General features: G+C 37.1%; 1 protein-coding gene across 1 annotated transcript in view; it reads right to left on the minus strand.

Moving 5' to 3' along the window:
- LOC148423195 (contactin-associated protein-like 5) overlaps positions 1–18,959 on the minus strand; it is a 156,710-nt gene that overhangs the window by 42,522 nt on the left and 95,229 nt on the right. The window contains exons 11-13 of the mRNA XM_088414813.1: positions 10,995–11,101; positions 3,840–3,959; positions 1,304–1,504 (exon numbers count right to left, since the gene is read on the minus strand). Coding sequence (XP_088270939.1) covers positions 1,304–1,504; positions 3,840–3,959; positions 10,995–11,101 — 428 coding nt within the window. The remainder of the gene's footprint in view (positions 1–1,303; positions 1,505–3,839; positions 3,960–10,994; positions 11,102–18,959) is intronic.

An 18,959-nucleotide genomic window follows, 5' to 3' on the forward strand; every position in this document is an offset into this window, starting at 1 on the left:
GTTAGATGCTTCCTGACTGTGTTACAGGAGTAAAAGTCCTTCCTGGTTGGGTTACAGAAGTGAGTGAGTGAGTGAGTGAGTGAGTGAGTGAGTGAGTGAGTGAGTGAGTGAGTGAGTGAGTGAGTGAGTGAGTGAGTAAATAAGTAAGTAAGTAAATAAGCAAATAAGTAAGTAAGTAAGTTTGTTTTTTTTCTGACTGGGATAAAAGGAGTTATACACTGGCTGATAGTGTGGTGGCTCTGTCCACTTGTTTACAGAAATGAAAGCCATTCTATATTGGGTTACAGAAGCCAAGTATTCCCTGATATTGAGACCGAAAGTCAAGAGCATCTTGGTTGAGTTAGACTCAGTAAGGTGCTTCCTCTTTGGAGTATATCAGGTTATTCCTGTATGGGAAACAGGAACTATAGTGTTTCCGGATTGGATAACCAAACCAACTATTCAACCAATGGGGTAAAGCAGGGGTTCCCACTCAATGAGACTTTGGGTGAGCGTGAGTACTTTTGAGGGTGCCTCAAAATGTACTAAAAGGTACACAAATTACATTGATTAAACCAATCTTAGAACTGAATTACAAATGCTATACATTTTAATACAATATGTTAATTAGATGTATTTGAGTACTTAAAGCAAAACCTTTACATATGCTAACATAGACCAAAGGGAAATAACTGGCACAAATAAAAATGCTAACAAGCTAAACGCAGCGCTATACAAAGCAACACTAAATAACATGCTGAAGATAAGAACTAACATTAGCTAGCATGTCATCCACAGTCACAAGTTATTGGATCAACAAACAAATACATTTTGGGCATATCATCATAAATGATAACATTCTTACAAAACAACTTAGAAACTTGTGGGCCAGATTTCACAGAGAAACAGAACAACGTGTGTGTCGCCAACAGTGACTGCTCTCAAGTGAAGCCGCACCATCCTGCCTCACTACAAAATGTATTATCAACAGCGACCAGAGGCGGAGCCAAAAACAGATCAAGCCAAACAAAAACACAAATGAATGAGCTGTTAAAGGATAAAATAAGTAATTACCAAAGCCTAAACATTATTATTTCAGGTGAGGCCCGGTACCAGTTGATCCACTAACCGGTACCTGGCCACGAACCGGCTTTTTGGGACCTCTAGGTTAGAGGTCGTTTTGTGCTTAATATTTGGGCTTCACAAAGTCAGCTTCTTTCTAATTGTGTTGTGCACATTTGAGGCCTTCCATATTAAGATACGCAGTAATAATATCAAAGAAGAAATAGTACATTAAAATCAAATAAAGAGAAACTATCTTCACCTTTGGTGTTGAATAGACGAGACCTCTTGCAGTTGTAAACCACTTCTTGTTGGCAGTGCTCCGACCTTGACACGATTGTGTGCAGTTGTTCCGCTGAGGCACCATAGTCGAGAACCATGATGTGCGGCGTCTCCAGGGATGAGGCCAGGACTCTGACTGGAGTAGTGCTGTTGTGGGCCAATACTGTCCAAACTTTCTCTTCTACAAGAAACAAGGTTATAAGACCACTAAGCAATTTCAAACAACTTCTCTAAATTTACCTACAAATAAAAAGGAACATTTGCAAGTAGCTTTATGTTCCAGAACAACAATTACATTACCGCCGCAGGTTTGACTCACCAACTCACTAAATAATTAACCTTCTCATCCAGTATTTTTTAAACCGACACACACTGCAGCTGTGTGTTTTATAATGCTACGCTTCAAATGTGATTACTCGGCTCAGTTGCGCCATCTAATTCTGCAGTCCACTCATAAATTAATTGGTCATGAATCTTGTAACGACTGCCAGCAGAGAGAGGTGTCAAGTGAACCGACAGCTGTGGTGTATATTACATTGTCTTTTGGTGTATTGCTCTCACCCAAACTCAGTATCATGGGAAGGCTTATTGCTTTGAATATTATGTAACGTTGTGTTTTCACAATTGTTCACACTTTTGGGCTTTCCTTGGAGTTTATTTAAAGCAGTGGTCACCAAACTTTTTATCACCTAAGACCAGTCAACGCTTGATATTTTAATTGCAGATGGGGTAAAGGGTCTCAAAATGTACAAAAATGATATTTTTAATGTACAAAACGTACAAAAATGTACGCAAATTCAATTCATTAAGTCAATCATATAACTGAATTACAAATGCTATTCATTTCAATACAAAACGTTAATTGGATGCAAATGAGTTCTTATCAAATGCAAAAACTTTCCATTTGCTAACATATACCAAAGGGAAATACCTGGCACAAACCAAAATGCTAATGAGCTAGATGCACACAAGGCAGCACAATATAACATGCTAAGATTAGTTAGAATGTCATCCATAGTCACAAGTTTTTGGCTCAACTAACAAACTGATTTTGGGCATATTATCATGATGACAACATTCTTACAAAGAAAGTACAACTTACAGACAGTTGTGGGCCAGATTTCACAGAGGGAAAAAACAAAGAGTGCGTCACCAAAGATCATGCCAAAAAAAGCACAAACGAATGAACTGTTCAACTAAATCAGTTCCAAAACATCATTATTTTGGGTGCGGCCCAGTACCAGTTCATCCGCGGACTGGTGGTTGGGGACCACTGATTGAAAACACATAACATTTTGGGGGCCAAAGGTTTGAACTCATCTGACATAGAAAGCACACTAAACAATCTCCTTGATTACTTCAGCTGTGCCTGGTGGCAGTTATAGAAGTGATCAAAGGATGGGACAGCATAATTATGCACAGGTGCGTGTCTGTACGTTAGACTTTGTGTATTATTCATTTTATTATTATTTATTTTTACTCTGAATGGTGGCAATCCCGCGTATTCGTAGTCATCTTTATTTTCAGATAACACAAAAGTGAACGTGCGCTGTTGTGGTCCTTTACCAATTCTTCAAGCGGTCTGAAATGTGTTTTTTTTCTGTAAATCCTCTTGGATATAGTTAGTGAATGTCACCATAAAGTGCTTGTACTTCAGGCTGGAGGATGACGCCGGCTTGTAAATGCAGACATATCTCAGCATCGCAGACGTGGCCCATCTGTGCATTCGCTGACATTTACCATCCGTGCAAAACCTAATTAATTCCCCTCTGCACCTGTCAGCTCTCCTACCCCTTACAATCCTCCTCATGAAAACTATGAAAGAAAATAGCAAACAAACAATATTTCCAAGTAGCTGATCCTTTGTGTGTATAGTAAAATTAGACGAGGGCTCCATCTTAACTCGGCTTGCAGTACATGGTGTGCGTGTGTTTACTCTTCCTTAGTGAAAATCTCCACTCACGTCATGATTATGCATATCAGACCGTCATGCTGAGAGCTATTTGCACTTGGGATGTATTTTGTAATTGAGGTCAAGTCGAGGGATCTTCATTCAAAGCTAGCCCTCCCCCCAAAGAAAAAAAAACGCCTCCAAAAAACAGAAGACACAGTGGCATCTCATCTCCTGCTGTGAGTCTGACTGCAAAGTTTAAATCTTTTTCTGGCCAGTCAGAAGCTAGCGTTTTACAGTTTCTGTAAAGAAAAAAGTGATTTACATTTGAATTTTTTTTTTAAACAAATGTATTTACTCTTCAGGTTTATATTATTTTCTTTAGAAATATATTTTGTTCCATGAGGAGGCAAGTAATTCAACATTCACTTTTCCTAACTCTAACCCATTTCCCCCAATCCTTCCATCCTTCTATGAAAACAGAAATATGATGAGGTCTTGACTTTTTTTTATTTAACATTTTTACTTCTTTTTATTTAACAATTGTAGGAATTGTATTCAAATTAAAATACTTGCAGAATCCTTACTGGAGTTGCAATGTTGTCCTCATCACAGGAGGGCTCACCTGTCATGTTACAGTACACTTGCGTGGCCCCTAGGGGTCCGCTGCCATCTGGGTCGATGGAGTAGAAGCCAGAGGAGCCGCCGGTCAGCTTGTAGGCTTCGCAGGATGACTCATAAATGGCTGCAAAGGTGGAACAATTTTAAACTCTTAATAGTCTCATTAACTCTAAATGAAAAATAATACAAGGACTTTATGACCCTGATGTGATTTCATCGACCGTTTCCTAATCTAGTTCTTCTGCAGCTACCTTGTGGCTGACCTCTGTCTTTGTGCAGTTGGCTTAAAGATGGCAGGGCCTGCTGAGGAGTTTTACATGCTATACTTGAATGAAGCATCCATCCATCAATCCATTTTCTAAAGCCACTTATCCCCACAGGGGTCGCAAGCTTGCTAGCGCCTATATCAGCTGGCTTCCGGCAGTAGACAGGGGACACTCTTAACTGGTTGCCAGCCAATTGCACACAGAGAAGAACAACCATTCATGCACCCCATACAATTTAATATGTCCAAAGGCCGAAGCCACCGAGTCGCCTGAATGAAATATATATATATATATATATATATATATATATTTTACTACTTCCCGGTTAATGGGGTTGTCAACCCCCCACGAAGTCTGAAACCCGCAAAGTAGGGTATCAGTTCCGAGATTTCAATGTACGCCCCAATATAGCTGCAGTAAAAAAAAAACCATTTTTTTTTCATTTCCTATCTCCTATTATTTAACATTACATTATCCTTATTAACATTATTGTATATTCATTAAATAGGATATCAGTTCCTAGATTTCTATGTACACCCCAATATAGCCGCAGTAACCATAAACAATCCTTTTTTTGTATTTTTTGCCCATTTTATTTCTTTTGCCCAATTATTTAACATTACATTATCCTTATGAACTTTATTGTATATTCCTTAAATAACTAATATTACTTAGTTTGTTGAGAAATTGTTTTCAGCACTGGTTATCTGCACCAAGACTCCGGTGAAGAAGTTCGCAAGTCATCACGTTGAACTTCACATTTATTTTGGCTCATGTATGGTGTATCATGTAGTATCAGTTGAATAATAAATCAACAACAATCTTAAAGTCAATCAACTAACATATAAACACTTAATCTATGAATTTACTGTATTTTTAGCCGACATTAGCGGGTTAGCAACAACTAACAACAACTACTAACTATAAAGTGCAACCTCTACACAAACGAACACATAAACAGAATAAACACTCATCACTTACTAAACATAGGCAGTAGCGTGCGTTATCAACATAAATGATAATAAACTATAAATATGAGCTTACGTTGTCATTCACTACATCACCGTAACGAGCTGAATGACTCACAGAGAACGTAAAACAGGAAACGGGAATACAACGCGACCCGACAAATTAAAAGCATCAAAATAAGATTAAAAAACGTCACGAACACTAACGCTTGAAGAATTCTTAACATAGTTATTAACTAATATTACTTTGTTATTTGATTAATACAGTACTGTATAATGTACTTTTTTGCTTGAATGGATACACTGTACATCTCAGTACGAAGGGAAAGAGAGAGGTCCACAATGAAAAGGGAGAGGAAGAAAAATCGGGAAATATTGAAAACACTGATCGATTCTGACCACCGTTTGTTTTGGAGTGATAGCATTTTCTTTATTTATTCTTTCATTTTTAATATGTTTGTGTTATTTTATTCTGTTCATATTCGGTGAATAGTAAAGAAATAAAATGATGTTCTTATATTAAACTGCGATTTGTAATTTGGACTCCATAAAATTTCATGGATATTTATTTGAAATTATTATTCATTCTTTTAAGTTTTGACAGCATCAAGTAAAATGACAAGTTTTAATTGTTGATGCGGGTTTATTGACTTTTAAATGCTCTAGAAAATAGCCTGTGTAGTCCCGTAATGCGTACGTGTGCGCATGTTGGATATTTATTCCAGAGTCTGACATCACAGGTAGGCTTACTATTCCAATTGTCGATAGCTGTGGTGTAAAAATGCATTGGGTTACTCTGAGAGTTGTTTCTATTATATATATTTTTTTTACAGGGCTACCTCACACTTTGCTGATTGCTAACATAGGCCAAACACTCATAGGTCACAATTGAGTACATTTCATATTTACTCAAAAATTAATTCTATTGATCAGTCCACATTTTAGGTATTGTTCTTACAACCTTTGAGCAATTTAAAGTGTTGAAAATGTTCTGCTTTCTAGATAATAATTAATGATTGAACTAACATGCCATATTTTGGGTCTTCTCAAAGGTGACTTTTTTGAAGGTATGTGGTTTCTTGCCAATGATGTACAGGTAAATATTTATGCTACATCCATTTAAATATACCTAAAGAAGCAAACATTCTCTTGGAGAATGATACTAATGCAAAATAGGACGTGAATGGCCTAAAAAGTATATCAGGTGATGTTGACATTTACTTGTGATGGCTTAATACCCTGCTGGGAAGCTTCAGTATCAATAATACATTTTACATTTACATTCATTTGGCAGGGAGCTTTTTGTTTGTTGCTTGAACAAGATGTATGCCAAAAGTTTTGAGCGGATTAGGATGAAAGCTTGTGGCATTGAGCCAGGGAAGACTTGAGGTGATTTTTGATGTTGATCCAGAAGTTTTTGCTTCTTTCTATGCCAGGCTGGGAGATAAGTTTCACAAAGTGATGCTGTTTTTTTTTTCAATCAACTTTTAACAACTGTTAATTATTTTTTACAGCATTTATATAGGTTACGGGCTTAGTCTAAAACTGAAAAAAAAGACTGCCTCAAACTAATAAAAGTAACGCTGAAAATTCTTCATACTTTACATGGCAAAAACAAAGCCTTTTCCCTGGGGTCATCCACACACCCCCGGCCCTCCCAGAGGGGCCCGCCCCACTATTAGAGAAGCACTGATGTATAGTCTCATTTGTGTTATCATTTTTATGTTAGTACAAAAGAATGTTGAAATCTCTTTTTGAACACAGTGAGTGTTTTGCACCTTTTCCGTTATATTTAACAATTATTACATACATTTTCTAATTTAACGAAGCCAATATACAGATTGTGTGTTTGTTTAGCTTTCTTAGCCCATATTTCCACACAGTGAGTCAACTATGGCAATATACAGTAAGTGAAGAGATCAACCTGTATGATTTTTTCATTTAGGAGATCCTTGGTTTTATAAAAATTACTTATAGGTTTGAGTTTTCAATTTGATATTACATTGGGATATAACGTCAAGAAATTTCAATTCCTCAATTTCATTTACTTTGTTCTGAGAGCTGTCATTTCAATGTTAAAACAGTGGACTTTTTATACTTTTAAAAACACGTTATACAGTGGACCTCCGGTTTACGATGTCCCTGCCCTACGTTTTTTTCAATTGTACGACGTGAACTGTAACGTTTTTTTCATCCCCTCTTTCCGGCATTTTTGCTGCTTTACAACGACAACAACTGTCATGACTGGAAGGGTTGGCTGTGTTTTTGTTGTTCTTTTTCCTCATTTTCAGATGTTTTTGGGTTATTTCTCTATCATTTACAGAACCAAGGAAAATCCTGGCGTCGGTGTTCACTTCATAAATGTATTTTTTCCATATTTGTTTGTCGGCCCAGGAATTTCGTTTACAAATTTGCTACCAATGTGAATAAAATATTTTTTTAATTCATTCATGATAACAAAATATTTTTTAATTCATTCATGATAACTGTTATTTTGTAATAAACATGTTTTTATCTCTTATGCTGTGTTCACACCAAATGCAAATGAGGCAAAAACGCAGACAGTTTTGTATTGTAGTCAATGTAGTTCGAGTGACAGGGTGTGATGGAGCGTCGGGCGACACGAATAACGCGTCACGAGCAAAGCGAAATTGATCGCGGCACAAGTTCCACATCGTCGCTTCAAGTTTTAAAAATATTGCCATTGGTCATTCATCGCGTCACCACAGTCAAACAGCTTCAGGAACATTCAACGCCACACATGGGGCAGGATTAAATCATGGCAGTCGGTTTGCGGTCACCCGAAGCTGTCCGTGCTGGCCATCTGAGCTTTCAATATAAAAATGGAGCCAAGCAAGAGCACTCACCTGGCCTGTACAATGGCGAAAGGGAAACTTGGGATGACTGCTATGTGCAGCATTTTCTTGCTTTTGTTGAACTGTAGTTACTGTGTCAAGATAGCGATAATACCGCATTGACAGCACAGTATGTAGCACAGTATCGGCCACTTGATTGTGGCATTGAAACTTTTTTTTTTTTTTTTTTCGGATGGGTATTGCCCCAAAGCGAGGGACACGCAACGTAAAAAAAGAAGACCAAAGGTGGTATAGGAGAAAACCTTGGCTCTCCTACATCCCAGAAAAGTGAAGGTTCTCAGCAGTGTTCTCCTTTCCGGATCCACTGTAAAGTGCACAACAAGCTTACGCCCCACCCCTCGTGCGAACGGGTGAACATGCTAAATGCCGGTAGTTAACACTCGGCGACCGAAAGCACACCGAATGAGCGTAGCGACGCATATTTTCGCGTTCGGTGAGAACAATACGTTAGATAATATCCGGGATACTTTTTTTAATGCCCTTATTATATTATTTAATACTTTCCATGTTTTTTGTGTATTATTCCTGACCTGCTTCAATAGTGCATAGTAACTTTCTCGCTTACTTATTGCTAAATTTATATTTTTTATAAGTTAGCTGTGTCCTCCATGGCTTATTTGGGCCTTGGCATTTCCCAGTCACAGTTCTTATTAGACAGTATTCTGGGTCTTCATTTACATATATCTCAGACCAATTTTGTTTTTCTTTATTCATTTTTAAGACATCAACGGCATGCAGACTTCTTATTCTTGCGTTTCTAGATTATTTGCCTTCCATTTGTATCTTTTTCAGTTTAGAAAATTCCAGACACGCAATTATAATGATGAGATATCATTTATAAGAAGTGCATTTGTTATTTATGTTCAATTATTATTTGTAAATAAATATGTTGTCTATTATTGTGGCTGTATCTAATGTTATTCTAATGGGTTCCATAACAATGGTAAACAAACTACTTACTATACAATACATGAATAAAATCGAATGATTTTTGAAGGACATTTGGCTTTAATAAAACACTTGAATAAAAAAGAAAAGAAAACTTCAACTTGACACACCAACTAAATGTTCAGGTGTTTCAGTCTGATGTTTTCAAGGCTTTGATTATACGTGTTTTGGATTCTTCAAACGAAACTATTTTGCCCCTAAGTGGCATGCATTAATTTAGCAACGTTCCTGACTTTCCTTAGACGCCACTAGCGGGAAAGGTTTTGCTTTTAGGGTTCACTTAAGTTTACACTTCCTGAGCGAGCAGCAGATAAGAGTGGAAGTATCAGGATTTAAAAAATGTAAACTATATGTGCCTCTCAGAAAGACGCTTTATTTATTCTCACCTGTCATCTAACCCGGCCATGCTTTTAATACATACTCATTTTTTCCTATTTTTAATTCAAGGGATGCTCCCGTCTGTCAAGTTCCATCACACATTTAAAAAAAAAAAAAAAAAAAAAAAAGTGTGTGTTTGCCAGCATAAAAATAAGTAAATCAGTATTCTACAGCAAGAGATAGAGGCATCTGCATGGCAAATGTCAAGGTGATATTACAGAATGTAAATATATAAATACATTTTAAGAAACAACAATAATGTCAAAAGTGTAGGGAAGGCTAATAATAATACTGTTATTTATCGCCTGCATGGCAGACTCACAAAGTAAGATTAGTCACAAGATTGTTAGGTTCTTTTGGTATTTGTGTTCTGTGGGTTGTTATCAGGGTTGTGTGTTCTTTTGTGTTTTGGGCTTTTTGGGGGTTTTGTTCATATGTTTCATTACATTTCATGTTTTCCTTCCCCTGGTTTAAGTACCTCGTCAGTGTGATTACGTCAACTTGTCCTCGTCAATCTGCTTCCCTTGTGTCTGCCAATCAGCTCCCTGCTCCTATTGGGTCATGTACAGGTGTTCCCTGTTTGTCTATTCAGTTTTGAGTGTATTTAGTTTCCTGTTCCCTTACAGTTCTTGTCGGGTCATTGGTGATATTGTTGTTGTGGGATTGTTCTATCCGATGAGTTTTGTGAGTTTTAGTGTTCTCCCAAGTCAGTTTTTCAAGTATTTTGTAAAATATTTATTTCCGACTTTTGCTTTGTTACTTTGTATGCAGTTGTCAACCTTGTTTTGCTTCTGTTTTTTTCATATTAAATCAATCTTTTTTTCTGAGCACATCTGCTTCCTTGCATTATGGACGCCCAACCTTCCACCACCTCACCCACGTTACTAAATACTACTAGATACTAAATCATGCAGTTCAGCGTAAATTTACCTGTCCTGAGATCAACTCTAAAAACAAACTAAAAGAATGCTTAAAAATTATTTTAAAAATATGAAGTCTGCAGTGCCCCCTAATATGACATTTTTCTCTTTCCCACACCCTTTATTGATCAAATGGAATCTCAAATGAATGAGTTCTGTTTTATGGCTGTCACGTGCAACTTAACTGTGTGAACATTTGTTTTAATAAACATAACATTTCAAATAATAATTATTTATCATGAAATTTGTGTCCCACAACATGCACACAACCCTGTTACCAAACCCTTTTTAGCATGGTGAAAGAAGAAAGAAACAGACTCAGGAATGATACGCTGGATTTGACATCAACAAACAGTTTTCCCCAAAAATGGGTTGTGCAAAGGTACCTCCTCTTCTATATTTCATCCATCCATCCATCCATCCATCCATCCATCCATCCATCCATCCATCCATCCATCCATCCATTTTCTTTAGCTGCTTATCCTCACTAGGGTCGCTGGCTTGCTTGGACCTATCCCAGTCGTCTTTAGACAGAAGGCAGGGGATATCCTAAAACTGGTTGCCAGCCAAGGTTGCCAAGGCACACAGAGACAAACAACATTCACACTCCCAAACAAACCTAAGGACAATTCAGAGTATCTCCTATGCATGTATGCAGTATATACAGTACAGACCATGCATGTTTTTGAAATGTGGACATGAATATACGTGCGGGCACGGAGAGAACATACAAACTCAACACAGGAAGACTGAAGCAGGGATTGAACCGGTTTAGGAAGGTGACAAAAATGAAAGCAACTCACAGTCGTGACAGGTCGCGCCTGAGTATCCTGTTCCAGAGCAGTCGCAAGAAAACGTGCTCCATGTCTGTGTGCAAAGACCTCCATGCTCACATTTGTTTGGAACACACCTGCAACACAACAACAAATTGGACATTTTGGGTAACTCTGCAGATAGCACTAGTGAATGTTTTAGTGAATGTTTTAGAGTGAAAACAATTCAAAATTAGAGGATTGTTCGTGTTTTCAAATAATACACTTCAAAAGTCATTTAAAGACTAGACATAAAAAGTCTAGATTGTGTCTGTTTTTTTTTGTTTTTTTGAATCACTAATTGAGGGGAGTGTTGGGGGTGATGCAGAATCTGCTGGAGTTCGTTGCCTTGAAGTTTATCTCACTAACGACTTATATGAATGGTCAAAATGACCATTAACAGTTGAAAGAACACAATACAGTATGTGGCACTTTAGCACGACATCAAACAGAAACCAGATGAGTGTGCTTTGGTAGCAACACAGTGCTGTACACAATGCATACTGTTCCTCACCTCAGGGCAGGCAGATCATCATGTGATCCGAACATTGGCAAATCCAAATGTAATTCATCGCCAGTTCTGGGGTGTCTTTCTTGAATGTGTCTATTCCTAATGTTTTCCGAACTATAAGGTGCACCTAAATGCCTTCAATTTTCACAGAAGCTGACAGTGCGCCTTATAATCAGGGGTGCCTTATGCAGCGCATAAACCTCAAGTTTTCATTTTTGGGGAGACGAAAAAACAAAATCATTTAATCACCAATGTATTTTTTATAATTAAAACTTTCACAACACATTGTTTGAAATTTTGATATGCTTTATATTGCTCCAATTTTGAAGCCATTTATATAGGGACAAGGCACAAAAATCTGCAGGTTTTTGTCAAATGAAGCACAGTTTTACAAAATGAATGCAGTTGGTTTTATATATATATATATATATATATATATATATATATATATATATATATATATATATATATATATATATATATAAAACCAACTGCATTCATTTTGTAAAACTGTGCTTTATATATATATATATATATATATATATATATATATATACATATATATATATATATATATATATATATATATATATATATATATATATATATATATATATATATATATATGCCGCAACAGTTTCACCCTAAAACAAATCATAGCTGTTATTTACAAAAATAAAGAAGAAACAGAACAGATTTTATATCATTATTGATATTAACGTTTTTGCTTCATGTTGTTCCTGCTTCATTATTATTCATTATTCAATAATTCAAATGAATAAAATGTCATATCTAGATTCAACTGTTGATAAAGTACATGTAAAAGTTCACACTTGACATTAGGGTAGACATTAAGATAGAATCTGAAGATCAGAACACACCTCCTCATCCATAGTAATTACAGTATAGCTTTCATCCATATGGTGTAAATTGGCTGTTAAAATGTCAGCGCTTTTTATATTTTCTTGCCATTGAAACACAGGGTGTTTCTTGCTGTTTAATAGAACTTTTAATTCAATTTGTTATTGTTCGGACAAAATATATATTTAGCTGTAATACATACACACACGTGCGCACACTCTCACACACACACATACACACACACTGAAATAAGTACAGTCAATAAAAACAATAAATCATTCAGGTCACAAAATATATTTTCAAATGGGGTGACAAGGTGGAAGAGTGATTAGCATCTCTGGATGAATATATATTGAACGAATTGTCCAGTATATATGTTTGACCAAACATGATGAAGAATTGTGATTAATAATCATGATTTTAATATTGAACAAAATAATCGTGATTATTATTTTGGCCATAATCGTGCAGGCCTACATTACAATTTTGAAGTAACTTACCCAACATTGCTTATGATGGATGGGGCAAAGAGGTGTCTTAAGAACATCCTCAACTCATCAAAACATAACTTTGGCATTTGTTACATTGGTGCATTTCTAAGCCTCTGAAAGTTTCTTTGAGCACAGTTGTGTTGTCAGAAGGAAAATAGCGACTAATGCGTTTTTCTTCCATGGCCTATATGCACACTCGCCACGGAAAACCACATTTCTGAACAAAAGGCATGACATAACTCGTTTAAAGTTTGCTGAACAACATTTGGAAAAGCAAGACTATTGCTTGGTCAGATGAAAGCAAAATTGAACGGTTCCGATGCCATCATGTGCACTACGTTTGGAGGAGACAGAGCACTGAGAAAGGGATGCTTTTCAGCAAAGGGAACTGATAAACTTCACATTACCGAAGGAAAGATGAATGGGCAAAAGTACCAAGACATTCTTGACAAATATTGCCGTAAGGATGACAAAAATTAATCAAGGGTGGACATTTCAGCAGGATAATGACCAAAAACATACTGCCAAGGAAACTCTAAATTGGGTTCATAGAAAATAAAGCTGCTGCAATGGCCCACCCAATCACTTGACTTGAATCAAATCGCAAACCTATAGAACAAACTAAACTCAAGGTCTGTAAAGGAAGTCTACGGAACCTTCAAGATTTGAAGACTGCTTACTTGGAGGAATGGGCCAAAATAACACTAGAGCGGAGGTCGGCAAACCCTTTCCTAGAGAGCCGCATACCTCCATGTTTTTGATGTCTCTCTTCTGCATCACGCCTCATTCAAATAATCAGGCCATCAGCAAGGTCTACAGAGGCCTGGTAACAATCCTGATCGTTTGAATCAGGTGCGTTTTAGAAGGGACAAATTGAGTGCCTACAGGATGGCGGCTCTTAAGGACTGGAGTTGCCTACCTCTGCACTAGACCTGTACATGCAGATAGTTTCTTCCTAGAGGAGGCATCTTGAAGCTGCCATTGAAAATAAGGGCTTTTGTACAAATTATCAAGTAAACACCAATTTGCAGGGCAACTCAGTGGATGAGTGGTTGGCACTGCTGACTCACAGTTAAGGGACTCGAGTTCAATTCCAGCTGGCTGCAAAATGGCAAGCTGGACCGTGGGCGTGCAATACAATTACGCCTGACCATCTACTAGGCATATCATGGTCTGCAAAAAGCCCTAGTCTGGAACTGCATTGCCACCAAAATTATGAGGTATGTGTTCTTAGTCAAAACATAGTCCACTCTTAGTTACCAAAAAGTCAAACGCACCAGGGGAGTGGCATCTGTGTCTACCAGCACAGAAAGTCGAAACATGGGATGCCTACATTCCAAACTCGAGAATCTAGAAACATTATTTTAGGCCATTTATTTACCCCAAGCACGTGAGAGCCAGTCTACCAAATTAGAGCCCTATGCGTTCACATCATTTTATGATATTCAACACCTGTCATCTCTCGCTCACATTTTCCCTATGTAACTTTCTTGCCAGCAGTTAGCGGAGTGCCCCCTCGTGGCAAATACCATCGGGCCTTGCCGTCTTGTCTCCCTGTCAGTCAAAGGTGTTGAATGTTTCTTGGACGGCTCGAGCTCGTTAAGTGAAAATGTCATTGCCTTGCACTTGCGGGTGCTATGATAATATGTTGCTATCTATCTATCTATCTATCTATCTATCTATCTATCTATCTATCTATCTATCTATCTATCTATCTATCTATCTATCTATCTATCTATCTATCTATCTATCTATCTATCTATCTATCTATCTATCTATCTAAACTGAATAATCTTTTATTGCGGGCTGTTACTGATCCTCAAAATTATCATTCAACGAGTTTTTCTCCCCATAGTATAGTCCACGGTGCTAAGCAGCCACCCATACACACACACACCCACACACCTACACACACACACACACACACACACACACACACACACACACACACACACACACACACACACAACATTCACCAAGGAACTATTTGTTGTATAAGGCCAAACGCATCATATTTTCTACACAAACCTTTGAGGCCTCTTTTTCATGCAATTAACTTTTTCCCATCAAGAATCACTTGTATCGCACATTTATTTTTATAGAGGGCAGTAATCTCCCATCTGATGGCTTTTCCAGTGAGCTTGCAAGTTCATTCCTATTAAAGAAAATAGACACCTTATTTTCAAGATTTCCTTTGTCCAAATTAAAAAGGTTAAAAAACAATTAGAAAATGTTACTGCGACAATGTAACAATGGATAGACTCAATGTGAAAATCCTCAATATTTTTTTCGATAAATGCTGTAGTAAAACCGTGCTAAAAGTTAGTGTATAAAATGTAAAAAAAATATATATATATATTCATTTTACTCAGAATCAGGAAATTCATTTTATTTTATTTTTTTTAATTTGATATGTAATCACCCCAAACCAAGAGCCCCCCCTGAAGCGAAGCGAACGTGATTTTCTGCTCCGCTTGCAAATGTTGGCTTTTTCTTCCTTGATTTGCGTTTTTTGCATTCCTTTTACCATATAGTTGTACTGCTAACATCCCCATTGAAAACGCACGGGGAGCCTACATTACAGGTACATGTTTTTGGTGAATGTTCCCGAAATGAAAATCATTAACAGTCTTGTTGTGATGTCAGTCGCTACGGTCATACATTTGTCACCTGTCAAAACGGTTCTCCAATATTTGTCACCCATTGTCATTCTTATGTATTTATCGCCTTTCTTCTATACAGTCCTTTATTTACTCTTGTGACTGACGGTGACACATTGCGTGTTCCTTGATGTATAATCTGCCATGCAGTTATGTTCCTTTAGTTTGCTTGATTATGTCATAAGATTGATGTTCAACAGTATTTAAGCAACAAGTTCTCAAGCTTTCAAAGTGTCATACCAAACTGTCTTCCGAGTTTGTTTTCCAGTTTAATTTCCGAGTCTCGCTGTGGTTGCATTGGATTGTTTGTGTATAAAGCCTTTCTAATTTTCTCACTTCCACTTTCCACTGAGGAAAACTGTTACAAAATGTCACAAGTTCATTTGAAAAATGTCTTGGGAATACTTCTATTTATTCTTATAACTATAATTGTTATCATGAATAATTATTGTTAAGTTTCTTTGTTCTCCTGAGCATAAACACCAGTTTGTTTTATCACACAGGCCCTGGCACCAAATTCACAGGACCTAATTCACAGGATCCCTCTTGAGTATCATTCTTCCCTTCCCGCCCCCCGCCCGCCACACACAAGCACACCACACACAAAACAACAATTCACACAGTGTCCTTGTCCAGTTTTGGTAAAAGGCTGAGGCTTGTTAAAAGTATTCCTCTCACTTTGACACCTCAACAGCCGCTTATTGGATTTCAGCACAAAGAGTAAGTCACACATCTTGACTGACACCACCTCTGGTTTTTGAAGCACACATCCGTCAACACGTGTCAAACGACACAGCTATCCAATTGCGGCTTAATTACGAGCTATTCTTGTCGTTGTCTTAGGAGACACGGCTGGATTGGGTCTGCTGTTCCCTGCAATATCCTGCTTGCAATGTTGATCACAATGAAGGAAAACACATCTCTTTCGCGAACACGGTGTAAAATATACCAGACGGATGACAGCACTCCCTCTGACCGCCTGTTTTAATAATCGAAAGAAATACCACACATATCAGAGAGAGAACACAAATTCACTACATCAATACATTATTACGACAAATAAAATGTACGTTTAGCGTTTTAATATGTCATTGTCATATGGTTGGTTGCACAAAGAAAAAAAGATAGGGTTGCTGTTTGGTATGGAGTTTGGCTCCTGAGCTCAACTCTGGGACACATTGTTGATTGAATTACCATACACTGTTAAAAAAACAAAACAAAAACTCTTAAAAAGAATTGTATCAACTATTTTTGTGTTATTTTAACATTTAACATTTTTTTTTAACACTTCAACATTAAACCGCCAATAAGTATGGTAAGTAAACATTCTATTATGAAAAAAATTCTTACATTTACAGAAACATTCTGTTATTAGTTGCTTTTAATGACATTATTGTACGGAAAGTGGTGGTATACTTATTTCTTGATGTAATGTCACAGTTTATAACGCACAAAATAACATGATTCATCTTTCAAAACATGTCAAAAACACTTAACTATAAAATTAACCAGAATTACATGAACAAAAACATACAATTTTTCATTCTCATTATTTTAATTTCACCTGACAATGCAGCAGTGATAACAAATTAAAATGACTCTGAAACAAAATAAAGTAAATTCAAGAGGATTGGAAATAAATAATTAAAAAATGTATACAGTATAATTAATATTACATTTAGCCCCTCCATTTGTAGCTCTCAATTTTAGTGATCAGCATGATAATCTTGGGACTGACTACAATTTGTCTTTTGTTGGCTTGTGATCCCTTCTCTGGATTTAAATTGAAGACGCACCTGTGAAATAAAAAACAAAAAAACTTCAGCAACTGTGGATTGCACTGAAATGTATTTTGTTTTCATACATTTGCAAAAAGATTACACAAACGTTTAGACAGAGTGTGCTATACAATTTTTAGCACTTATGTAATTGAACGTAGGCTTGGGCGTGACTTTCCATCCTGTTGATTGATTGGATGAAACTACGCCTTCATGAGCACTTGGTGAAGTTGTGCTTTACAAAAGAAAAGAACATAACTACTATATGTTTCTATTTTATGTTTGAAATGGAGATTTGATGTCTTTAGTACTCTAGATTTCAACCTCGGTTACAAATGATTCACTCTTAAGCTGGCAAGTTCACGTTAGTGCCGGTCTGGCTAAATACCAAATCCAGTGGGCTGACGACACCACCAGTTACAGTATGCTTTTGTCATCATGCTATCATTCCAATTCAGCAGATTGGATGCCTATGGCCAAATGAGTAGATTTAGTGGCTCAGTGAAAAATAATACTAGGCTACTCAGCTAAAGTTTGATACTTGCCTTCTAACATTGTTCTTCCTCCAGCCTCGATATGAGTTGCTGTCCGTTCGAAGTGTCTTTCGGTCAAAGTTGAACCGCCAGCTGTAGTGGTTGATCTTGTTAAGCATCAAGTCAAAACAACCAATAATATCTTCTCGAGAACCCAGCTTTTGTCACGCAGCACGTACTGAAATGGCAAGTCGCGATTTCATTTTGTTTCGAATACACACACTTTTTAAACAAGATGCAGTGACTTTTGACATTTGTGTATGGCTTAAATGTCTACAAATCACGACAAAACTACTGCCTGCTCCCCAGATGCAGAATATAACATCTGGATAGGGGAGCAGTTGTAGCAAGCTTTGAAATATACAGGCAAAAACAAGCTTTAAAAATAAATGTGAAAACAATGTTAATAAATCTGAATTTAGATTTTTAGATAGTTATTTCCAATGAAAAAATGTTATTTAACAGCATATTCAGACTGAAATTACTATATTTTCTGAGTAACTTTGAATGAAATTTGCATCCATCCATCCATCCATCCATCCATCCATCCATCCATCCATTCATTCATTCATTCATTCATTCATTCATTCATTCATTCATTCATTCTCTGTTTGGGCTATTCTTACTAGGATCATGGCTTGCTTTCTATCCTGAACTGGTCACCAGCCAATCCCAATTGACATTTAGACAAACTACCATTCACACTCATACCCAAAGGACAATTCAGACTATGTAAATTTCTAATTAGGCTACCTTACAGGACGGGAGACGGGAATACTTTGTACTAGAATTCCATGCAGGCGAAGCGAACATATAAACTCCACAAAGAAAAGCAGGATTTAAACCCATGTCGCCTGAACCAATGCGGATGTGCTCGTCGCCACAGTAATGTTTTCCAACGTTGTATGTTCCACCACACTGTAGGTGGGTATGGTCTATCAAGTAGTGGTTCCATCTGCTATACGCACAGGTCCTGCGTTCAATCCCCAGAGGAAGTACATTGTTTTTCATTAAATTCCCATACATGATTAACAAGAGGCATCTTATCCGCAGTGGAAATATTAGCATTACATTAGCAGCTGGGCTTGATTAATGCTACGTGTTTTATCTCCTGGAAGACAC

The sequence above is a fragment of the Hippichthys cyanospilos genome, chromosome 5, assembly GCF_059441005.1.
Source record: "Hippichthys cyanospilos isolate Australia breed blue-spotted pipefish chromosome 5, RoL_Hcya_1.0, whole genome shotgun sequence".
Lineage (NCBI taxonomy): Eukaryota > Metazoa > Chordata > Actinopteri > Syngnathiformes > Syngnathidae > Hippichthys > Hippichthys cyanospilos.